Genomic DNA, 25,998 nt, shown 5'->3' on the forward strand with positions numbered 1-25,998 from the left:
AGGGTCAGTGAGGAGGGACGACTGAAGCACAGTCTCTCGGGGTCTGATGGGCTGAATGGAGCGACGAGTGGTGAAATAGTTCAGAGCAGCTCTAAACTGTGAAACAGAAGATGTATTTTCTCCCACAAATCTCCCTCATTGCATAGCCAAAAGTTGGAGCTTATTCTCAAGCCAAGAGGCAAAAGACAGTGGTCCTCAGGGTTCTCCTTCTCTATGACACTTCCAGTACTCTGGTCATATTGATTTGCCTCATTCAGATTAGACAAGCCTAGTTCCACAAAATAGTATATGCAATGACATTGCCAAGCCTCAATCAATTTTTCCAATCTCTAAATGGAAAGAGTAGTGTCTGGAATCTGGCTACACGACATAACTTTAATGTGGTACTGAGGGGGAAATAAGGCAATGCCAATTGTTTTCTTAAGATTATGATGACCAGACTATTATCGTCCTGGAATAGTAAGTTTCCAAACTCATAACCTTTGGTATGGAAGAGGGGTGAAGGAGAAGTCTGTGTATTTCCCGGCTCTTGTTCAGGTACAAGCATTCTTCAAGATCTTACAAAACCTTCTGACACCTCACACCTTTCTTGTCCATCAACTTGAATTTCAATGGACAAAAAACCTCTGCGTCCTTAGATCTGACCAAAGCATCCAGACGCAATTTAGAAAGAGACAACTGGAGGAGGGCTTGGAAGCAGGACCTGTCCAGGAGTGTCTGCTGATCCCTCTGATGAAAGCAAGGTTTGGGATTAACGCAAATACAAGGGGGCACTGTAAGGGGTAGCACAGAAAGAGATGACGCAAGGTGGGCTATGGAGGAATGAAATACAGAAAGGTTACTTACACCGTTTCATCATTCTTAAACTCCAGCTCCCCATATGTATCTTCAAAGTCCTCACCACCACCCTTGGCTGTTCCTTCTACTGTCCTAAAAGGGATGATGACTGTGCCCCGGGCACCCGATGTCCTCAAAACCTTGACTTCCATAACACCAATACTTTCACTGACATGAATGGTATCACATTCAAAAGTGAAAATTCCTGCATGGTCATCATCCAAGATGGTTACTGTGGCCACACAAGGGGAAGCCAGGACAGCCCGTGGCAAAGGAAGACTATTGAGGATGGCGGGGGGCATCCCCTCTTCCAGCTGCTCCTCTTCTACACGGACATTACTCAGTCTCACGAAGAAGTGTTCATCCTCTTCAAAAATGTCATCATCGATGATGCCCACGGAGAACTCCTTCTGGGTCTCTCCTGGCTTCAGAACCACAGTGCCTTCTGTGAACTCATAGTCAGCCCCTGCATTGGCAGAGCCGTCCTCTGTTTTGTAGTCCACGTACATAGTCTTGGATATATCTCCCCCTTTCCTCACCACAGTCAGGAGGACAGCTCCACAGTTCTCCAGGCACTGGTAAGAGCATGGGTCAAAAAAGACCTTCGAGGCGAAGTCCTCAGGCTCATCAGTATGCACCTCACTCATGCTGGTGGTCTTCTTGGCTTGCTCTGCTGCATGTTTCTTAAGTATATTGCCTGCACCAGTCATCATCCGGGTGGCTTGGATGCGGTAGAAAGCACGGCTCTTCTGTTGGTGGGAGAGAGCATAGTAATTGGCCATCTCCACCAGCTGATCTAAGTCTTTTTCTGGGTGTTTTTGCTTCAGATCCTTAAGAATTCGGATCATTTCCCTGCGAGATTCATCTACCTCCTTTCCTTCCAAGGGTATAAGGTTCCCATCCAGGAAGTGAGAATTCATCATTTTCCCATCCATCTCAATGCCCTTAGGGTGTTCACCCTCTGTCTCAATGATAATTCCTCGGTGTTTATCGGTGCGGTATCTTTTGTGCATGTATTTGTAGAAGAGCAGTCGCTTATCTGCCACCCAAGCCAGCAGGACACACACTGGAAAGAAGAAGAGAGTAAGGAGGCCTTCCCAAACCTGGACCACACCAGGAGAGAAGACTGCCAGGATCATGTAGAGCCAAATATAGGCAAAGATGCTCCAAGCAGCCGTGACAAAGAAGACTCGAAGGTGCTTGATCTTGCGAGTCTCCCCATCGGGGATCACATAGACACAGATGCCAATGATGATGAACATGTTGAAGGCCGCACTGCCGACAATGGTAGACGGTCCCAGATCACCAGCAATGAACCCGTGACCACACACCTCAATTAAAGACAGGAGAATCTCCGGAGCAGAAGAGCCTAGGGCCATCAGGGTCAGGTTGGAGACAGTTTCATTCCATACCCGAATTGTAGTTGTGCTGGTCTCTCCATTGGGCTTCTTGATTGTCACCTCCCTCTCTTGGGAGGTAATAACTTCAATAGATGCCATGAACCGGTCAGCAATGATAGACACTCCAAGAAACATGTATATCAGGGCCACAAAATAGACAATGACCCTTGCAATCTTGTCCCCAAGGGAAGGGTTCTCTGGATACCAGATTGGCAAGATGACACCCTCCTTGCAGTCTGATGACCCTGAACAGGACTCATTGTTCTGTCCTGCACTGGGCACATCCCTCAAGTCACCAGCCTCTGCTCGAAGACCATTCAGGAAGAGCACAAAAGTAACCAGCCCGAAATGGAGGAAGGCAGAGGTGAGAGGCTGCAGCCGTAACCACGCCATACACAAGACTTAGGCTCTGGCCCCACCACAGCACCAATGGTCTTCCCAACAGGCCTGAGACCTAGAGAAAAATCAGAGAGGCAGGAAAAGGCATGAGAAAAAAAATAGGGGCAACAACTGGCAGGTTCCCACCAACACAAATGGATGGTTCACCTCGATTGACATATGGCACTGACATATGGGGCCGTCTCTCACTTGGAAAATAGATGTCAATGGGAGACACAAATAGCTTCTCTGGCCTCAAAAACCATCTGGTGGAGATTCAGTTGAAGAATGGTTTGAAATAGCTGGCAAGACTAGGGATAGAAATCCAAGTGATACCTCCTAGTCCTGAGCTGTAGTTCCACTTGTCCCTAGAATCAACTTAAAGAAGAGGCTGATTCCCCATCTTCCTTCTTATTTGCACTATTGCTAGAAATTTTGGTCTTTTTTGCCCTGTGTTCATACTCAAGAACCTTGCACAACTCAGGTTTGCAAGTATGTGTGCTGAATTGAGCATGTGATTCATGGGCTGGTCCCTGGTATAGCACACCTTGCTCTGGGTGTGATTGAGCTCTTGTGGGTGAAAGCTCCTTCCTCAAATACGAGACTTCTGGAGACAGCCAGGAGTTCTGAGGCTTCCTGTAAAAAGAATAATAAAATTCATTTCACAGTGAATGTTGCAATGGGTGCCTCAGACACTGTCCACTGTGCCTTTCGGATTCTCCACCTGTTAAACCTATTTAGAACGGGCTATGAGTATGGCGATCATTCAGCCACTGAACTCCACATGAAAACATGGAAGGGGCCAGGCAGTAGAAATTATTACAAATAAAACCCAGGAATGGGTCTCATATACAGTTTTTTAAAGGTGAGGTGAATCTGGGAATAAATTACAGCTTCATCGGTTGGACTCCAAGCACTGAGTGGTGACTGTGCATGCAAGAGACCAAAAGGAGACTCGGTATTTTCAGTTGAGGCTATGAGCTTCTGATCATTTGAGGCTATTTGACCTTTCACTTACTGGCCCACTCAGAAAACAACCAAGCAAACTTCTTTTTAAATATATATAAGCAAGCCACCACCTTCCCTTCCTTAGAATCTTATGAAGTGTAACTAGTAATGTAGGACCACAGACTTCTGTTTGTGCAGTACCTTAAAGGTTTCAAGGTCCCAATTGTCCCCATTGGCTGTGCTTGTTCACTGGTTCTCATTTCTGAAAACAGCACTCCCCACGCCGGCCCGCCCCCTGTCTACCAGTTATTTGTGAGAGATACCGCACATGCAAACATTCCTCTCTGTCCTGTTCTGCAGTCAGTTCAAACTAAGTCCTATAAACTTTCTTCCCAATCTTAACCACAATCGTCATGGTCCAAACCTCTACTGCTCCTTATCCCATGGACCTGCACAGTAAGTAGCCTTCCAGCTTAAAGCCCCACTTCAACTCTTGCCTGAAACTAAACCTCAATTCTGCTTTCCTTGCTCGGCTGTAGTGATATTGGGATTCTGGGATTCAAACTTAGGACCCCACACATGCTAGACAAATACTCTATCACTGAGCAATATCCCCAGTCAAACATAGTAATAACAATAATAAATAAATAAATAAACAAACAAACAAGCAAAAAAAACCAACCAAACAACAACAAACAAATAGATCTAAGCATGTCACTCCCCTAGTTGAAGCTTTCGTGGCTTTCTTCTTGCTCTTCATATAAATCCTTGACTCACTGCTGTGACCAGCCAACCCTCACAGGAGCCACCTCTTTCATTATCTCCCCAGTTCATCCCCTGTCACTCTCTCACTACATTTTAACAATGCCCTTCCTTCATTTCACCCTGATTAGACAAGCTAGCGTCTGCCTCAGAACTTCTGCCCATGCCATTATTCATACTTGAAAGGAGAGTTTCTTCTTTGTGCTTTCCAATCACAACGACGCCCTGTATCAACTGTCACTTTCCGAAACAAACAATAACTTCCTCTCATTGATAAAACCGGGTGGGCTTTTTTTCCTGTTATTTACTCTCATTGGATTCTTTCCCTCTATGACATTTTTAGATACTTTGAAATTTTATGTTTCTTTTTTATTATTTAGATGAATTATGTCTTATCCGTTAAGCTGAGATGACATAAGAACAGGGGTTGGGTCTCTCCTATTAACTGTGGAATCCTAAATAGAGGTTGGCGGTGTTCAGTAAATGTGTGCTTTTGAAATGAATAAAATGTAGCTATCAAAAAAGCTTCCTGAGAGATCAATCAGCCTTCTTCAAAAACTATTTTATGATCTAAATTATAGCTAATTTCTTTGGGAATATATAAAGATCTCATAGACAAATCATTACTCGACTTTAGAGGTTGGATGGGTTCTCTTTAAAATTCTAAAACTCACGCACAGTATCCAGTGCATAGTATTAACTACAAAGGTCTTCCTTCCAAGGAACTATGGATTAACTCCCCTTTATACTGCCCAGGACAGTAGCCTGGCTCATACTAGTCCAGAAACAGTTCCTCAGAACAGTGGCTTAGTCCTCTGCCTTAGACATAACTCAGGGGATAAAGGACCATGGGGAACAGTGAGGTTCGGCATCACAATTCAAGGTTAAAAATGGTCTTGTGCCCAGAGATCCCTGTCACAAGTCTGACACTCATTCAGCCTCGGGAATGTGGACAAAGGAGGATCTTGGCCTCTACTTTCAAAACTCCTGACTTAGTGGATTCTCATCCCCATGAAGGAGGAGATGGAGCTGAAGCAGTTTTTGAATCCATAGCCCACAGTGACAGAAGGTGGCATCCCCAAGTGAGAGAGGACATGGGGCATCACAGTGGTTGTTACCCTGATCAATAGGGTAAAGGCAAGAGCTCTTACTTATTCTTAGAACGCAGCCAGAAACTCAAGAGGGCCCTGTAGACACACCGTGGTATGGGGTTTTCATGCGGAATAAGCACATGGTCCCTGGGCCGGAACAAGAGGATGGTTCCTTGAGAAAACGTGCTGGAGGCAAGAACAAAAGGAAAAGAGAGCAAGGGAACCGGCTAGTGAACAGCTATTGAAGTCCAGTGTTTGGAGTCCAAGATGGAAAATACTTGGAGTGCCTACTAGTCCTTTCTGGTCCCACCAGGAAATAGACTGTGGCTGTGATATTGTGAGATTGTCAGAGGACCACTGCAATGGCCAAGGAAAGCATCTGTTTATTTTAATGCCATTGGCCTAGACCCAAACACAAACTGAGACAGATTCTAACCTGCGAGGCTATCTCCTCGTCCTCTTAAAAACCCAGACTCGGGAATAGGACTCAACTTGAAAAATAAATTAACAGTAATTGCTACTTAAAGTACTTACTGCATATATCATGCTACCTTTAGTATTTATAAGAACCCTATAGAGTTAGTGATACTTTTATTTTATTTTATTTTATTTTTGGAGAAAAGTGGGTCTTTTTTAAATTATTTACTCAAAGTGTAAGGCAAAAAAAGAAATCAAGAATATGGCCAAAACACACAGGGAAATGGAATAAAATGTACCGTTTTGACTGCTCGGTTTTATGAAAATGACCAAGTTTGGTAAATGGTAGATGGGAACATTGGTGGCACCAGTCTGCTTCCAGTCTGGTGTGAACCCAGGAGCAACGTGGCTGTGTCACTGTTCCCACATAGAAGACACTAACCATTTGACAGCGCTTCTGAGTCCCCAGGCTTACAGGGCTATGCTGGCTGCCTGCTCCTCACACCCACCCAAATACTCTTCTTCTCGTCACTCAGCTTGGCAAATATTGACAAAAGCCTGCGATTTGCCACTACATGCCAGTGGGTAAAATGAAAACTGAGACAGTGTTTGCCCACAAAGGTACACTTGAGTAGGAGTGGAAAGACGTGAACATAGTCAGCTTTTCTACGAAATGTAGGGTGAGGACAGAATGCCGTGGATACTCAGGGAGGTGCTGAGCCAGCTTGGGATTCAGGGAGGCGGCTCTGAAGGAGACGATCCCTGAAATAGGTCTTCGAGCTTTAAAAGAAGAAGAAGAAAAGCAAGTAGGAAGGGCATTCTGGTTAGAGAGAAAGGTCTAGGCAAAGATACAGAGGTTTGAGGAAGACCACCGTGTGCCTTGGATTACAAGGAATACAGTGTAGGGAAGAGGAGACAGACGAAGCCAATGGCAGGAGAGAGGACGTTCTCCACAGGGTTTCTACAGAAGGCCGAGAAAATAGGTTTCTATCCTAAGATAAGGAAAACCAACGATGGGATTTTAAACAGGAGAATGATGTGGTCCGATTTGTATTTTTTTTTCTTTTTTTCGGAGCTGAGGACCGAACCCAGGGCCTGAGCTGAATCCCCAACCCCCCCCCCCGATTTGTATTTTTAAAAAATCCATTTTCCCCAAATCTTAGGATGCCTGTAGGAGAAGGGTTATACACAATATATCCTGGGCCTGAGCAGACGCGAATGAAAAAGAAACTATGTTCTATTCAACACAGAGTGACCCTCTGCCCCCATTCTGCTCCCTCATGTCCTGGCCCAGCCCATGACCTCCTGTCTGTTTCCTGGCTTATTTTCCTAATGTGCTGCCCCACAACTCCCAGGGCCTTCTGCAAGGTGTCTCTGTCCTCAGCAGTGGGTCCTGACATCTTTTAATATCAATGACAAATTTAATTAAAATCACTGTTCCTCTGCCCATCCAGATCATTAATAAAACAATGCCGCCAGGCCAGACTGAACAATTCTCCCTCCTGCTACGCCCTCCACGTTCTCCAATGGGAACAGAGCTTAGGGCCTGTCACCAGCCTCGGTAGAGTCATCCTGCTCTGCTTCTAAATCTGGGCCCCTGCACAGGCGTCACAGCCAATTTACATTAAAGTTATAGATGCAGCCGGCCTGCACTTGCTCTGACATGGCATCTGGGTGCAGGCACATTGCAACGTGGCCTGTGTTTTCTCTGCCCACCTTGGGGGAGGGGCAGCATTTGAGTAGAGTCCTTGTCTCCAAGCAAGACACAGTGAGAAATGCAGCCACTCACTCCCTACTCTGTCTAAAGGGTATGACAGACAGATATGTCTTCTAATGTTTAGATGGCCTGGCTGACACAATAGAACCTGGGTCCATGGAGGGAAACATAGGGGTACACAATGCTTTCCCTGCACTATTATTTCTCCTCATCTTCCCAGGGAAGAAGGCTCTTTCAGATCCATTTTGCAGATGGCCCATTAGAGCTCAGAAAAGCTAAGTAATTTGAGCAAGGTCACAGTTGCTAAGGAGAAACATAGGCATCTGGATTTTGGACGTCTGCTTCTGCAACACATCATAGTGGGTCCCAGCTTTGGGGGATCCTTTGGGCAAGAACCCAGATAGAACAAAATGAGTCTTTCTGGATGATTCCACAAACCTGGAGGTTCTACATGCCCCGAGGTATGCAAAAATGGAAAGCCTTGGATTTGAAAGCACAATGCAAGATGATTCCTAGTTGTATCTCAGTGAATGGGAGACCCATGGTTCTCTCAGGGCAATACCTGAATCATCTATAAAGCTCAGGTTGGGTCCGAAAGCTTTTATAGTTATCTAGCTCAAGGATGCTTTAATCACTGGGAAGGTACACATTTAAGTGAGATCAGCCCACAGCAGTAGAAGAGCCAGGCTTGGAGTTTAGACTCCCAAAGAGAACTGTGGTTAAAGACTAAGACAAGGGATGGTGGTAGGAACAGAAGGCCAAGACAAGGTCAAGGTGAGTCTTCATTTGTAAGCAACTGTTCTTTGTTGATTTAGGCCCAGACACTGTGCTAGTAGTTGGGGCACAGCCATAAATGAGTATAATTCACATCAAACCTTATGGAGTTAACCTTCTGATGAAGGATGGAGATAAACAGAGATAAGAATAATTGATTATAACCATAACCAGGGAAATCATGAATACTCTTTCCTGTTCTGCTCTGAGCACACAGGTAGGTGGCTATCTGGTGGAAACATGGGAAATGGCTGAAGTACGGTAGAGCTTTAAAACAATGTGGATAACCTCACAGCAACACAGGGAGCAATAGTTCATGGCTCTTCCTTCTCCAATCTCATGAAAATGTCATCTTTCGCCTTCTCTTGACCTTCTCACATTTAAATGGCACCTCACATGTATGGTGATGTTATGGGACCCTGCAGACAATCTTCCAGGAAACCACACACACTAGAAAAGAAAGTCCATGGACAGAGCAGAGCTTCTGTCTCCTCATAATGTGTATGAATCATGAACTTTAAAGGGACAATAAAAAAATGATCACATGCATACATTAAGAACATTCAATGCCTGGCACTGTGCTAGCAACCTTTGTATCATCTATTTAACACCTCACACAATGAGAAGAGCATCATTCTGTGTTTTAGAAATGAAAATATAGGGGCTCAGTGATTTGATAACTCACAAGAGATCCATTAGCCAAGCGTGTGTCACGTGTGAGCTTTTAGACTCAGTATGTCAAATGTAGAGTCTGTTTCTAAGCTCCAGGGAATGAGAGGATGGTGGAATAGTGTACCAGCCTGGGTCTCAAGACACTCTACTTCTTCTGGGAAGCATCCCCTAATGATGTACTCCTCTTCTGCTTTAAAAATGACTTATTCGTTTTGTTAAGACTTTGATTAGCCCAGAAGCATGTTTACACTGTCTTGAGATTATCTGTGTACGGGCACAATGTCTAGATTTTTCTGGAAGTTCCATGAGGAATTAGAACTCAGAGACGATTTTGTTGCTTAACTTTTCTTTTTAAAACGGTGTTTATTTTTTGCACGTATGAGTATTTTGTCTACATGTGTGTGTGTATGTGTATTATCCACAAGAAGTACCTGTGAAGGCCAGAACTGGGCATCAGATTCCTTGTTACTGGAATTACAGACAATTCTGAGCTGCCACGTAGGTGCTGGAAACCAGATCCTCTACAAAAATAGTGCTATTAATTACTGAGCGATCTATCCATCTTGTTCTCAATGAAAATCTACTAATAGTGGTTGAGATGTTGAACTTTGACATCCTTTGTCACTATAAAATTCCATGACACAAAGATACATTATAATTTACTAAAATCCAGATAATCTGGGCCATCACCAATGCCAGGAACATTCTGAAGACCTGGGAGGAGTGGGGCCTCTGCATAGGTTAAGTTTGCTTTCCTGTATATGAATCTACATTTTCCCATAGTCCTCCTAGTCTACATTCTAGAGATGTCTGTGCATCAGAATAACTTGAACTCTGAAAAGTGTAGAAATATAGATTCAACCTCAGCTCTAAGTTTAGGCTTCCTAGTAGTAGAGCCTAGGTATTTGTGTTTTTATAAAGTTCTTCCATCGATCTTTGCGATGTTGCTAAGTCTGAGAGTCTTAAGTAAGAAAATCAGAAGAAATGCCTTCAAAAAAGTTTTTCATAAGAAAATCTTAATAAAGAAAAATATACATATCTCAGAGATTTCAACCATTAAGGATTTTCTTGGACCAGGAGAACTTCCACTTGATCCACAAGTAATTACAATTAAGTCTTGCTATATAGTAGGCAAGCATCTGACCTTCAAGGACTACTATTTGCTTTCATGATTTGATAAGGACAGTATTCGCCATCTACATAAGGATATTTTCTCTTTGCTGCTCTCTCTAAACATGTCATTTTATACTTTTACTGAAAATACATAAAAATAGAATTCTCTTATCTTCACAGGAAAGGGATGCTGTTCACTTGTTTACAGCAAATGTATTTCTAGTTATGTTTCCTTTTAGAGATAACAACACAGGTCATCTCTCCCTTCTGTGAGCTTTTGGTTTATTCGGTCACTCACAAACTCATGCTTGTATGCAGCTTAGTTGTGTGACACAGGCTGGCTTATTGAGAGAAGATTAAACCTTTGTTCTAAATTTATTTTTCCCCACCCACAAACTAAAAATTAGAAAAGTAAGTTCTAAGAGGGCTTAGGGATTTTTCTATGAGATTTCTGTATCCTCATTGCCTAAATTAGTGTCTAGCATGGAGTAGATGTTTAGTATAGATTTATTGAATGGATATGCAAAAAAGACTTAGTAAGAATCATATCCAAAGATTTCCCCAACCCTTGGCAATGTTCAACTGGAGGTTGGAGAACCATCTGTCAGGGAGGCTGTGAGCGAAGATTTCCAAATTTGAGTAATATGAACAAAAATATAATCCTTCTTGAGAAGCACACATTGCATTGGAGCAAAGTGACAGAAACCTGAATAATTAGGACAAAGCAAGTACTATACTTGGGAGTCCATACAATCATGTGTCAAGAAAATTTGAAGAAAGGGTTAGAATGGCATGGGATCATTGGAACCAGTTCTATGATCCAGCTAACATTGTATCTATGACTTGAAAACTGAATGGGGTACAGCTATGTGAAAGCCAATGTACTGACAACATGGGTAGCAGGAAGCCCATGCTAGAAGGAAGGTGTGGAAACTTGAATAAGCACTTTGCATTTAGGGAAAGGCAGACAATGTATTGTAGAAGAGGACATCGGAAAACTGTGGAAGTAGGTGGGGTATCTCTAGAATTCATGAATGCCTGGTCAAAGAATTTGGGCATCACTTGGAGAATAGGAGAAGCAATATAGGCTGAAAGTTTTTTAATCAGAGAAGAGATAGGATTAGTGTTTTCTTTTAGACAAGCAGTCTGCAGTGGTAGCAGCATGGAAACTCCATGGACAGACAAAATCAGGGCCAGCGTAGGCTCTTTCAGCACTAGGCAGGAGAGGGGAGAGAACCAGATGCTGAGGAAGACATAGGCTTCAGAGACACTCAAGTAGAATCAGTCTAATCTGGAGAACAGTGCCATCAAGGTGACAGGGAAAGAAAGGAATGAGGAGTCGCAGGGCGATCATCACACACAGCATCTTCTCCATCAGCACTGGCCCTCCACTGCTCCATCTGGCTCAGAGATCCAGGCTCAAAGAGATGGAAATTGGAGGAATCAGCACAAAGACATCCAAGTCATACACCCCTACTGAACTTAGGACTTCATGGAACACTGGACAAATAAGACCAACAGGAGTTCTCAGCTCTCCAGGAAGAGGGCAGGAAGTCCTTGGAATTGAACCAAGGCACAAGTGTTCTCCTTGGTCTAAAGGAGGTGAAGGGCTGTTTGTTGATTCAGTAACCCAGATATGATAAACCTTGGAGATACACAGATGAGGGAGTGCCTGTTCCCATCCTCACCAAGCTAACAGAAGTGTACACAAGGATAGTATCTAAATCAAGCAAAAGGTCCAGGGACTTAAAAACACTGATTAGGGACATCAGAGAAGGGGTGGGGTTGGACACCCTCTGTCTATCAAAAATAAGAATGTAGTTCATGCAGAAGGAACTAAATGTATGGAATGTGTCCCTCCTAGGAAGTAGTGCTGGGAGGAATTTTTTTTAAAGTACAAAATGTTAAGATTAACTAACCCAAAGTCAAGTCTGAGGACAAGAAAGCTTAATCTGGTTATTGGTTCATGGGTAGTGGGTGGTAGTGGTTTTGGTATCTGCTGGGTATTCGTTGTATGCCATTAAACTTGAAGGTTCTTTAAAGATCATACTGCCTGCATACGTTCTCACGATATACTGGGTACAAACATGTGTCACACTCTGGTCTAACCTCTACCCAATGAGAACTACATACCTTGCCTTGCCTACTGCAACAGTACAACAGCTGCCAGTCATGCCCCACCCCTTACAATCTTCGTTCCACAAAACAAGATGATTTTTTTTTTCCTGAGACAGGGACTTACTGTGTAGCCCACACTGGCCTTGAACTTACTATCTTGTTTTAGTCTCCTGGTGCTGGGATTACAGGCTACTGCTACCCAAACCAACCAAAAATGTCTTTTAAAAATATCTACTGCTGAGATCACGTCGTTCCTTGCATTCCTGCTCTTCTGGAAATTCTTTTCCTCTTCTAATTATGAATTGTCCAACTTTACCTCCTATTGATAGGCTTTAAGCTCCACTAAGATAAGGTTATCTAATATTTCTAGCAAAAGCTAACTATGGATCTAACTATGGACATAGCCACAAATGTCACTTTTTTTCATTTCACTCAGGTCTCAGATGCCACCTTCTTTGCCAGGCTTTCCCGTTCATCCTATCCTGGACTCTGTCATATCATGTTTCATATCTTTCTGTAGTGTGTAGTTTTAAAAACCGATCCACGCTAAGTCCAGCTAGGCACAGACAGTTTCGCCCACCTCCATCAGCCAGCCCTAAGCGGCTGTCTTTCCCTATTTCCTGAGGCCAGTCTGCTGCCTAGCCACTCACACTTCCCAGGCCATCCACCTGCTGTGGCTGGCCTACTGAAAGCCAACTACCGGCTCGCTCAGATCCCCTTAGTCCCGTAAAATGATAGCACTAGAGACTTGTAATAGAACAACCAGATTTACAACAATAAATCTCCAAGCCCAAAATGCCTGCACGAAGAACACAAAATGCAATTGATATAAATACAATCCATACATCTAGATGGGACAAATGTACCCTACATTACTCTATTGCTCATAGGTAAAATCTCTAGCTTCAGGCCATGTGGCCCCAGCCCATCTTCTTCTTCTGTCTTCTCTCATCCTCCATCTCCCTCCCCATCTCCCTTTCGTTTCCTTCCTCTTTTTCCTCTATAAAACTTTTCCTTCCACTGTCCAATCACAGGCTCTAGCCTTCTCCGGCCAATTAAGATCTCACATGACTTCACCTGAGTCTGTACAACCCTCTTAAGGGAACAGAAAATACAAACAACAATCCACAACATCTTTCATAGCACAGATCACTTGCTGAACACATTGTTCGTTTTCTTGATTTGTTTGTTGACTTAGGGAATAAAAAATTCTATCTGGGCAAGGAATGTGCCCTCTCCACTCAGCACAGTGCTTCAGTCTGGCATAAGGCGGGCCCAGTAAGTATTTATTGAATGAATGAATTAATGAATACTGACTATAGGATTAAGTGATTCAGAAATCATGTATATTGAGAGGAGATAGCTAATGCCCCCTCCAAAAGCACTAGGAGAACCATGTGGTTTTGGAGCATAATCCAAATCACCACAGTTCCCTCTCTCAACTCAAGCCTTCTTCTTGCACCCCCTTCCAGAGTATATGATAAAGACAACCAATATTTATACTGCATCATTTATTTAACAAAGATTTAGCCAGTTGATGTGCCAAGAGTTTACAAAGACCTCCTCCCTTCTCCCTTGAACCATCTCGTCAGCTGCCAAGGTTTCTACACCAGTAAGTATGGAGCCAAAACCAGACCTTCCTCCTCTAAGTACATAAGTCTCCTTGTACCAGGCCTGAAGGAGTATGTTCGATGAGGAAGGGCCAAGAAAAAGCAAAGCCTGAACTGAAAGGACATTGGGGTAGAGGATAGACATGTGAGAAACACCGAGATGTCTCTTTTCTTCCTGACCTTGGCTGTTTCAGAGCGTCCACCTCTAGACTCCAGTGTTGACGTTATTCACGGAGAGGGTGCTGACATCCTTCTGACTTGTGGCTGAGTGGCACAGGGAGGCTGGAACACACAGTCCTTCATACGAGTTTTCTTCAGCCTATTCTCCTGAAGCTTGGTTCATTTTAATGCCATTTCATTCAGCTGAAGTTTCAAACTGTTGAAATATGGGATTCAGTCCTATCATCGCCTAAATGAGAAACGAATGGAGTCTGGCAAGCAGTCAGGGTCATTTCTCTGAGATATCGTTGGGGGCTTCCTTCATACAGTCAACCCCAGTGGTGTGTGTGGGCCTCCCATCACAATGAGCAACTTCTAGTTGCTGCCTTTGAAACTGTGCTCTTATTATCTTAATTCGCTTCGTGATTCCCTTTAAGTTCACCCTCCTCTCCTTAGTTCCTTCTGAGGAGCAAAAAGGAACAGGCATGAGGGGGTTCCTCCTGCCTGACTAGCAAGGGAGTATGGCCATGTGGGTAGTGTGGGTGGAGCTTAATGAAGGCCCCAAGGCATTGTTTGTAACAGCTTCTTAATAGTTTGCATAGTTTTTAATGTGTCCCCTTCTTCCAGGGGGAAGAAGTGTTAAGGTTGAAACAGGATGGCTGGAGTATTTGGGGGCCTAGAGCACTGCCAGTTATCTTGAGAAAGCCCTAAATTATTACAAGAGAAGGCAACTCAGGACTGCGCACTGAGGAAGATCAGCTAAGGTTCACTGAGTATTTTCAAGTCCTAAAGCTGATGGGCATCCTGTTGTAGCCAATGCACAAGGAGCTGGTAATAAGGCATAGGTACAGGGAGCTAAAGGCACATGCTCTAGGAACATCCTGACCACCAGGAAAGACTGCCCAGAAATGATGGAGAAAAGGAAAACTGGGAAGGGGATAGATTCTTTGAGCGGAAGTGGATGAGAGACCAGAGGAGAGCTCAGCCTACCAGAAGTCCAGCCAGGACATTTCTAAGGAGCTAATAGTCCATGCTGTCTGATGGAGGTGAGTATGGAGTGAGGAGAACAAATGTTCACTATAATGTGGAGTGTGAGAGGTCCTAGAGTAGACAGTGGAGAAAGGTGGGAGGTGATGAGCAATTGAGAGATAAGGAGATAGACCAATGATCACACTACAATTACAATCATTTAATAAAGGTAAGATAAGAGGGTAGTAGGGAGGGGGAAGGGGGTCAGGCGGCACTCTGTTTAGAGAGGGATTTGTGGAGAGACAGGATTCTGTGTTAAAGGAACAAGATATTCCAGATAAGAGAAGGAGTCCAGTTTAGGAAGAGAGTGGCTGCTATCAGGAAAAGAGATGGGGGGGGGGTGGGAGGGTTTCCTGGTCCTGAGAGTAGTGACAAGGTAGAAAGAGGAGCTGAGGCTCTTTCCTCTCAAAGGATTTAGAAGGTACCACCTGGAAGATAGGGTAGGATTAGCTTCTAGCCCTACTTCTGGACCCAGTCCTTACATGACCTGGCACTTTTGTGCACCCAGAGCCATTTTAATTGTCAATCGAAGTGTCAAGTATTTCCTTGGCCTGATCCATACTATGTATAAGATAGAATAAAATAGTTTTCTTAGTAGGTGTGACCCTGGACACTAGCCAAGTATCTAGGATCCTGCAATTAGATTTATCCACTTGCCATACAGTTCTTTGAAGAAATCTATCTTCATACACATGAATTTTTAAATCTAGAAGTCTTGTTCCACGGTCTCTACAGACTTAATATAAATATAAGTCCTTCTCATTCTCCCAGGCTCCTTCTGGGGGACCTTTTATATCCTCAAAGGCCTCCCCCAACTCTCATAGTTCTGGGTTTGTGCTCAGGAAGTGTGTCTTATACATCTCCAGCCATTTCTTCCTTCTGGGCTTCTTTGCCCAGGGCTGGGTTTAGAATGTCTATTCAAGACACTTGAACAAATGAACAGTCAAACATAAACCAACCTCATTAAAGAAAAGCAGTGGACCCCCTTCATTGAAAGAACATGGTAGGGCTGGAGAGATGGCTCAGCCACTACGGACTAGGCTCATAACCAAATGTCTAAGAGCACTCGAGTTTTCAAATGAAAACAGAGGAATCCCTTTCTCCACCAGCCTACTTGGGGACCTATAGAGACTTCCCATTGGCTCTACATCCCAGTGTCAGCCAGTTTCTGCATATCGTATAAAACAACAATTTGATCCTTTACTTCTGGAGTTAAAACCTTCCTAATGCCTCATTGGAAAACTGCCATGCATTTCCTTAGCATGGAGTGCAAGCCCTTCACAGCTTGACCCTGTTTCTCTCTCTTCTCCCTGCTTTCAGCAAAACTAACCTGAACCCGTACTTCCTTTCTGGTTTAGCTGTTCCCCGAGCCCCAAGACCCCGAGGAGAGGTGATCATTTCTATTTACTTCCACTGATCTGCCATTGCCCCTCATGGGGCAGAAATCACTTTATACAGTAATTGCCTATTCACTGCTTGGTTGTACCTGGGAGGATGTATGTTTATGAGGAAAGGAACCGTTTTATTTTGCCTGCCTCTGTACCCAGCTCTTGTCTGGCAGGTGCTTACTGGTTGCTTGCTTGTTCAATAAACGTCTCCCCGAGAGAAGAAGTAAAGGCTTTCTCTTTTGGAGAAAATATTTCACCCTCTAGGCAAAACAAGTGCTTGAGTGAGGGGAGTTACCCATCTCTACTCATCAAATGTAGCGATGTGAAGGGAAATCAAGATGGTAGCGTCTTCCAAATCCTGATTGAGGGCAATGGCTATACCACACAGGGTGGGAAACAATACCACATTATTGCCTATGGACAATATCCACCACTGTGACCCGAGATTTCATACACACACGCACACTCACACCCGCACACATGCACGCACGCGCGCACACAAAACATACACAAATTGTTCCGAATGGGAATAGAAGAGGTCTGGGGTAAGTGAATCTGGCTGTCAGCTCACTGAGGGGCCCAGTGTGAAGGGATTTTATTTTTATAGTACTACAGATTAAATAAACACTCTAATCAGGTCCTTCACCATTGAGCTACATACAACCTTGTCTTTCTGCCCCTCCCCCAAACACCAAGTTGCTGCTGCTGCTGCTGTTGTTGTTGTTGTTGTCAGTGATGGGATCTCACAGATTGCCCAGACAGGCTTTGGATTTATAATCCTCCTGCTGAGATTACAGACCTTTGCTGCCAGGCCTGGCTTGGTTTTTTTTCAAGCAGAACAAAGCCAACAGTAGCAAAAACAGTTCGAAAACTCTCCCTTCTCCCTTCTTCTACTGGGAGTAGAAGATGCCCAGAGAGGGGACGATGCAACACGTGCCTCCAATTCCATTGTTTAACCAAACAATTGCCAAGTGCCTGCTCTCTGCTGGACACAGGGATAGGCCCTGGGGATACAGTGTGGATAAAGGCAAACCTTCTTTCTTCTCTTCCTGGAGCTCATGGTCCAGGTCCAGAGCTGTGTTCCTCCCCGCTCCCTGCACACCCTCCCCCATTGCTCAGTCACACCAGTATAATTCAGCTGCATCTTAGATCACTTCAAAGTTGGGGGTTCAGATTATGGGTGTATGAAATAAGGAAATCTGGAAGAACAATAAACATTCCATTGTAGGGGGACTTGCACCACGGTCTTCCGGTCTTCAAGTAAAGAACGAACCTCTGCGATCAAGTCCCAGTTCTGCAGATACACACACACACACACACACACACACACAGAGTTCATTTATTTAAAGAGACCAGGGTGACCAGTCCCCATCCAATCACCAACACAACAAGGCAGCTTCCTCCCAAAGTTAGATCAGCCAGCCAGAGGCTGCCAGCAGGGTGGGAAGATGGGAGGTCACTGGCTGGTACTTAGTGAACTTCCCCCCCCCCACCCTCGCCACCCCACTCTGCCACCCCCACCCTCCCCATTTCAGGAAGAGCATGGCGCAGCCGCTATATTTGAAAACCCTGAGGTAAACAAGAGCACAGCTCAAGTGGATGGGGCACAACAGCTGTGGAAGATTAATCACAGGAGCTGCTGCGAGTCACCGGGTCGCTGGAGGCCTGCAGGCTTCCCTTTTGGTACCCTACCAGAAGAACCGGATGTGTTCCCATTATGTATCCACAGCCCTCCCTTTGGTGGTTTCTTGACCACCCAGGAGCTGGGCACCTGGTGCCCAGCTGCAGCGTACATTTCTGATAAATTGCACCCAATTTCAATCTTTCTGCCTGGAAAACCTTAACACCAAGCGTTCAGATGTTTGTTTGTTTGTTAATTGCCAAAAGAGAAAGAGAAAGAGAGGGAGCGGATAGGAGGCAAGCAGTGAGTGAGGAAATTTACAGCACTGCATTAAAGGCATTTGTTTTATGCCCCCCCCCTTTCCCGGTTAAAAATAAAACACAACGAATGAAAAAGAAAAACTACCTCCTTCACTGAAAACCCTCTAGCAAATCATTTTCATCCTCTGCCCCAGTGTGGCTTGGGTCCTCAGGGCAGGTCAGCTAGGGCCTGCAGAAGCAGCCTGGCCTTAAAATGAGGGCTCCTGGGTGTGTAGTGTGTGTGTGTGTGTGTGTGTGTGTGTGTGTGTGTGTGTTGAAGGAAAAGGGGAGCTTAGTTATACACTTTCACAGCTCTCCACGCAGCCCTAGATCTCTCAGACTACGGGGTACCCTTTGGCCCAATAGCCCTCCGGGGCTGGAGGGAAGGGGGTGCACTGGGGCTGCGGTTATGGGCCAGCAGCGATGGAGTCCCAACATTGAGGTACGCGCGTGCGTGCGTGTGCGTTCGTGTGTGTGTGTGTGTGTGTGTGTGTGTGTGTGTGTGTGCGTGCGTGCGTGTGCGTTCGTGTGTGTGTGTGTGTGTGTGTGTGTGTTATCGCGCGCATGCGCGCGCGCGCCAAGGGAATAACGCGGTCCCCTTCCTAGCCTCAGAACCAGGTGGGCACTCAGCCCAGGAGCTCACCCCGGCGTGACACACATGCACACACACACACACACACACACACACACACACACACACACACACACACACACGGCCATGTAGCTTCCTCACTGAGCTACCCCGCCCCTAAGTCATCAAGCAGGACTGTTTCCAGTACTATGGCTCACAGGCATCTCTCACGGCACCCCCAGCACCCTAGCTTAGACACCCTCCCAGATTCTCCCCCAACACCGCATATACAACATACACTTTCCCGGCCACCCTCCCCCACTTTTTCTGGCACTAAACCCGCCGCAAGGCACCGCATGCGAATGATCTTGAGAAATAACTTATGATTCTTCTCCACCAGGGACCCTCTCGTGAGCATATCAGGCTTGGGATCTCGGGATCTCGGCAGGCATCCCCTGCCTCTGCCCTCCGGGGCTTGGGGATTGTGGGCTTATCCCATTACTCACCGATTCCCCTTAGCTTCCAGAGCCCAATGGGCAAGTAAGGCGGGCTAGGAAGGTGCACGATGCCCGCGCCGCCCGGCTCCTCACCGCCCGCAGCGGCTCATCGCCCCCGCGGGCTGCGGGCCGGCTGCAGCGGCGTCCAGGGCATGACAGTCCGCCGCGGCTGCCGGCCGGAGCTCGTGGGCTAGCAGCTGTCAGGGGGCTACCAGGCAGCGCATCTGGAGCTCGATCGCTGGGGCCAGGGAGCAGGGCGGGTTGTACGGACCCTCGGCTCCCAGCCAAGAAGCAGGGACTGCCTGAGTGGCCCAGGCAAGGCCCGGAGTCCCGGTCGCTGTCGCCTGGGGATCCCTGCGGGAGGGGCGGGACGGAGAGCAACGCGGCGCGCCCTGGCGGCTCGGAGGGACCCCGGCGGGGGCTGGCTGCCGCGTCGCCCGGGCTTTCCCCGGGCTGGGAGCGCGCGGCTCAGCCTCGCCCGCTGTCACCACCGGAGACGTCTCGGCCTCGCCGCGCACAGAGGGGACGAGCGTAGGGGCTGGTTTCTGGGCGAGCCTAGAGCTTTGCCCATTAAGCCTCCGCAAGGAGCCAAATCAAAAAGCCAATCTCCAAGCCTCCAAACTCGACGTCACCCTATCAGCTGGGAGACAGCTACACCAAATGACAAGCCGCGCATATTTAGCCTCGCGCGCGGAGGGGAGTTTTCCACAGCGCTTCTCGGCGGGCCTGGGACACCAAGCACCGACCTAGCGTTCAAAGAGCCCCGGGAGATAGAATGCGGATGCAAGCCCTACCCGAAAGCCACCAACCCAACCGTTGAGCCTGGAACCTAGAGCATCGGAGCAGACGGCTGCTGCAAGGAGGCGACTCGTCCTGACCTGGATTCCCCGAGTTGGTAGCCCTGAAGTCCCGACAGCAGGCAAGAGCTCGGCACAGCAGGCAAGAGCTCGGCACAGGCTTCCCTCTTGTCCTCGGGAGACGCAGCCGCCCGCAATCCCGAAATTAAGTCCCCTCCAAACACATTGTGGCTTTTAAATATAGCAGGGAATGATTACCCAGACAGGGTCCACCCAGGCCTAGGGGAGGACTCGAGGGGGATGGAGGTTGGCAATGTGTGTGTGTTGGGGGGGGTCCTTTTTCTCTCCCATTTATTTCCCCCCCCCTTCTTGGTGCAGAACTCACCCTGTCATTTTCTCAACCCAAGTCAAGCAAGAGCTTTGTGAGAGATGCTTGGGTGAGCACTGCTCTGTTGGCCGTGGTGTTTTTTTAAAGCTAAAAATAAAAGGGGGCTGCCTTTCAAATTGCTGCTTACTCTGGGCCTGGAGACTAGAGCAGAGACGGTCCTTTGATGCAGCAACAGAACTAGGGTTTGGGGCTTGGCTTGAGAGTAGTGTACACACACAGCCTTAAATCAGATGCCTGTAATTTCTGCTATATTTGCCACGCATGGTCCTGGTGGCAGGAGTGGGCAGACCATGCCTAACCATGAGATTGTGTGTCCTCAGTTTATTGGTGTCATCAGGCAGCCGTGAAATGAGTGGCTGCTGGTCATTTGTATAGACATCAGTGTGGAGGGGACGGAAACTGTTCTCGAAGCTTCTGCCGCCTGAAGCCAAGTATAAGAGGAATCAGACAGTGTCACATCTCCGAGAAGGGTTGGCGGCAGTGAATTTGGTTGCATTGTTTGATATCATTCTCACAGAAGGCTATGAAATACACGCAATTACTACTTCCACTTTTCTGTCGACCTTTTGTCTAGAAGTTAAACAGCTATCCTAGGGCGGCATGTAGCAGAGTCAAGGATGGGAAAGGGTTGGGGGGACCACCTGGAGTCGTGCTGACAAGCAGCCAGTGTCAAGCAGCCAGTGTGATACCACAAACAGCATGTACAACCTCCAGCTCCCGGACACCAACCAGGGAGAAGTCAAAGCGATTGTGCGTATAGGAGGTAGAAAGGACTGGAACTTGGAAGGAAATATACTCTTCTTTTTTGGGGGGGGGGTGTGAGGGGAGGGTCAGTGCAGTGTTCTTTAGCAAGTCAGGAGGTGATCCTATCCTGAATTTGGGCTCTGCATGGATTGCTGGAAGTGCTTTCAGACAGTTTATGGGCCTTGAATTTTGGTGCTTCCCCCCCCCAGCTGGGGACCCAACCCAGGGCCTTGCGCTTCCTAGACAAGCACTCTACCACTGAGCTAAGTCCCCAATCCCGAATTTTGGTGCTTTTTAAGGGCTCAGATTCTGGTGTTGTAGTACTTCAATGATTTCAAAGGGTGTGAAGGTTTCAGACCCACCAGGCAGCAGGATTGGCCTTGTGTTTGTCCTCATGGAGCAGCAGGGTGTCTAAATAGGCTGCAGTCAAAATGAGAGGGATGGACAGATGATGTGCAAACTGGGCCAGCTTTTAGGATAGGTAACTTTTAGGCATACCTCAACTCTTTTATAAAAGTGAGAGCTGCTGTGACTCAGGGCTTTTCCTGGAATATGGCCGTGACTGGGGGTATAAATGAAGAGATGGGTATAAGGATGTTTGTAGTGGTACTTAGTACAGTAAAGAAACTGCAATCATCTGAAGGTTTTTCAACAAAATTGAGGTAATAAACCACACTGCAATGACACAGTACCATATAAAATATTGGTTGGTGGGGAGTCCTCCACCCTCCAAGTAAAAATGTTGATGGGCTTGTGCAGACAAGCACAGATGCTGTTCAGTTCAAACATGAAAGATGCTGATGCAGCATTCTGTGTATTGACATGGGAAGGTTTCCATGATGTATGAGAAGGAGGGAAAAAGGTAGGATGGGGAAGGGAGGGAGGGAGGGAGGAAGAGGGGGAGGGAGACAGGGAAGGAGAGAGGGAAGGAGGGAGACAGGGAAGGAGAGAGGGAAGGAGGGAGACAGGGAAGCAAGGAGACAGACGAGAGAGAGAGAGAGAGAGAGAGAGAGAGAGAGAGAGAGAGAGAGAGAGAGAAGGGGGAAAGGGAGGAGAGGAGAGGAGAAGAGAGGAGAGGAGAGAGAGTGAATATGAATGCGTAGCTATGCCCTGTCAACATAAAAATACATAAAGTATTTCAAGTTGCTGTTTTTTGGTGGTAGGGTTTCTAGTGGTATATTTTCTTTTTAGATAAACTTTATTGAGGCATAACTTAAGTGCAATCAAACCACTTGTTTCAAGTGCACAGGTTGATGGCTCTGTGGCACTTTGGATGTTCAGTGTCCTGGCAAAATAAAGCCTTGCTTCTAAGGTGCTATTGAAAGGCTAGAGGTGCTAATGGGTGGAGGGTTACCAGGAAGTCTTTAGGTCATTAGAGAGGAACTCTAATGGGAGGGGAAGGCTGGATAGGTGGGTAAAGTACTCACCATGCAATCGTGAAGATCTGAGTTCAGATCCTCCAGAACCCATGTAATGCCTATAATCTCAGTGCTGGGCAGTAGGCAGGGACAGATAGAAGGGTCCCTGAAGTGCATTGGCCAGCTTGGTGGTTGCTATATAAAAATGAGTTTGGTCGGCAACATCAATGTAAAATCTATCTGTGATCCCCGCACTGGGGAGGCAGAGACAGGAAGATGGCAAGCCAGTCTCAAGCTACAGGTTCAATAAGTGACCCTGCCTCAACTAAGACAGAAACTGAGGAAGACACCTGACATCTCCCTCTGGTCTCTACGCATACATGCTTGCACACTATACATGAACACGTGTACACACAGAAGCTTCTGCCCTCCATACAATCTTATCTAGACTGAGAATGTTTTCAGGCTCTGAGACTTGCTGCTGAATAAGCTCACCCTCTCTAGTTCTTTCTGAACTCTAGCCGGCTGGTTCAACTCAGCTGTTCTGGCCCAAACTCCTCTCACCCAATGTTGGGAGTTCCCAAAGGAAAGGCACACGCACACAGCCTTTGTATTTTAATGGTCCTAAAAGAGCTCAATAGGGTGGCTACTTCCTTCACGTGGCTAATCCATCTCCCTCCCATATTCCCAAATTATCACTTACTAAATCCTATACTCCGTCTTCGCTGCCCTGGACACAGCTGGGCAGCCCTTCCGGAGCTGTTCTCCCTGGCTCCTACATGGCAAATGCTCTCTGTCCTGCACCTTCTCAGGCATTGTATCTCCTCTCCTCCACCCCTCCTGACAAGGTGAATCTCCTCCTTTCTCTCCCTTGGTCCTTCACTCAGGAATCCTAAAAGTCCTGCCTCTGTCTGCCCTGCCCAGCCATTGGCTACCTGCAACTCGATTTACCAATCAGAACCAACAGGGGGCAGGGTCCCTCAATGTCTCACGTGTGGATTCTCATACAATTTTAGGGACCCAAATTAACACAATACAAGTAGCCACATGCAGTCTCGATGTCCAAGGAATGCACACTTTAAGTTTTTCAGGTTTTAGTGGAATACGGCTGTGTATGGCTATGTGTAAAATATATTGACTGTCTCAACATACGGATTCATCATGGAAAGATCAATTCAAGGTAGTTATCATACCCATCACCACAAACCAGTATTATTTCTTTGTGGTGGAAACATTAACTCTCCCTGTCAGCTGTTTTGGGGGGTGGCGTAATAACAGCACATTGTTATTACTGTTCCCTGTAGACACCGAATTGTGCACTGAAACACTGGAAGGAATTCCCCTTCCCTTCCCTTTATACTGTTTCACACCACTCTGTATCATATCTGGTTTCCAGATTGGTGTCATTCTTTAAATGCTGTGTACAAGGCCATCGGGTCTCTTGGTTCACACATGCACCTAGGGATGGAATCTCTGGTGTACAGAGTAAGTGAGCATGTATCATTCGTTGACAATGGCAGTCTTCAGCTGCTTATTCTGATTCACATTCCAGCTAACCCACATTATTTTGTCACATTTTTGTCTCTGACAGTCTACTTAATTTTAGCCCTTTGGTAGGTGTATACTGAGCCTTATTCTATGGTTTTAATTACACTATCCTAGTGACTATTAAAATGGAAATATTTTCACACACGAACTGTCTTTTATGGATTCCTTTTGAGGTCTGTGAATCTGTGGTTTAATTTCCTATGAGGCTGTCTGTGTTTTCCTCGCTCTTGCTTGCAGTGTGTCTAGTCTTTGCACATTCTGGGTCAGACTTCAGATTTTTTTCTTTGCAGAAAACCCCAACCACTGAGACACATGCCCAGCCCCCTGGATGAGAGTCTTCTTGCCATAGTTTTTGTTTTGCAGACATCCTCTCACACCCTGCTATTCCCTTTTCACTCTCCATGTTATATCTTTAGATAAGCAAAAGTTCTTGCTTTTAACAAATTACACCTAGTTGGCGCTCAGAGAGTCTTATGGAAGAGTTAGGGGAAGGATTGAGAAACCTGGAGTGGATAGATACTCTACAAGAAGATCAACAGAGTCAACTAACATGGACCCGTAGGGGCTCCCAGAGACTGAGCCACTGACCAAAGAGTATACATGGGCTGGACCTAAGTTCCCTGCACATATGCAGCAGATGTACAGTTTTGGTGCTCATGTGTGTCCCCCAACAATTGGAGAGGGGGCTTACTCTGACTGTTGTCTGCCTGTGGATCCTATTCCCCTAACTGGGCTGCCTTGCTCGGCCTCAGTGGGAGAAAAAGTGCTTAGTCCTGCAGTGACTTGAGGTGCCAGGGTAGGACTTTCCAGTTCTCAGAGGTGAAGGGGAGGGGGGAAGGGGAGAGGACCATGTGAGAGGGACCAGGAGGAGAGGAGGCTATGACCCTATGACTGGGATGCAAAGCGAATAAATAAATGAATGGAAAGAAAACAAAACAAACAAAAAGTGCCAAGTTACATTTATCCTGACTTTCTTATTTTCAGTGCTTTCTGGTTGCTGTCTGTATATCTAAGGCTGTGAAGGGATTGTTCTGTGTTAGAATTTTAGACTCATACAGTTTAGATCTGGACTGAGCTAGAAAGCTAACTGTAGCCATACCTTTTTTTTTTTTTTTTTTTTTTTTTTTTTTTTTTTTTGCAACCTACTTTTTAATAAGGGTTCAACCTTTCCTGTAGCTCACCACCCAACAGAGGTAGTAGGAGAGAAAAGTTATTAGGATGTGGGGGAAATGGACCTGTTCAGCAATAGTTCTTTGGGAGAGAGCTCAATCTTCTCTGGCAGCAGTTCAGTCCTGCAGCAAACAGCAAACAGGACTCAGCAGCTGCAGACCAGTCCTCTAGGCAGGCAGAAAACAGGCTCGAACCAGCAGCCACAGTCCAGTCCTGCCAGCAAGCAGACACCAGGCAGCTGTAGTTCAATCCTGAAGAAACCACCAGGCTCACCACCGACCTGAGGTCAGGCCACAGAGGTGACAAACTGCTGCTGGAACCTCACGAGCAGTTCTTGGGCGAGCTTCTCTCCATGGCAGCTTTATCACGAGTTGAGCTCAACAACACTATGTAAGGTGAACCAATACATGCGTTAGCAAAGAATAGCAAGATGGAGGAAATCAAACCAAGGCTCAGTGCTTGTCTCTCACTGTCTGTGGGGTCATATTTTCATCATGTGTCCTTTCACTGTCTGCTATAGCCAAACATCCTTTCACCTGTGTCTGCTTCAGGAAAACAGTGTTCCACTTACATGGTTTATCAGGACATCCTT

At 46.2% G+C, this 25,998-nt stretch overlaps 1 protein-coding gene across 4 annotated transcripts in view; it reads right to left on the bottom strand.

Moving 5' to 3' along the window:
• The window catches only part of Slc8a3 (solute carrier family 8 member A3), a 146,890-nt gene that overhangs the window by 114,079 nt on the left and 6,813 nt on the right, over positions 1–25,998 (bottom strand). For 2 of the 4 annotated variants that reach the window (XM_032908055.1, XM_032908053.1), the window contains exons 1-2: positions 19,411–20,131; positions 847–2,691 (exon numbers count right to left, since the gene is read on the bottom strand). In XM_032908055.1, coding sequence (XP_032763946.1) covers positions 847–2,630 — 1,784 coding nt within the window. In that variant the 5' untranslated portion in view covers positions 2,631–2,691; positions 19,411–20,131. Of the gene's footprint in view, positions 1–846; positions 2,692–3,162; positions 3,252–19,410; positions 20,132–25,998 lie in introns of those variants that run through there. The other 2 variants (XM_032908054.1, XM_032908056.1) reach the window with 2 other exon arrangements.

Source organism: Rattus rattus, chromosome 7 (genome assembly GCF_011064425.1).
Source record: "Rattus rattus isolate New Zealand chromosome 7, Rrattus_CSIRO_v1, whole genome shotgun sequence".
In the NCBI taxonomy this organism is placed as follows: Eukaryota; Metazoa; Chordata; class Mammalia; order Rodentia; family Muridae; genus Rattus; species Rattus rattus.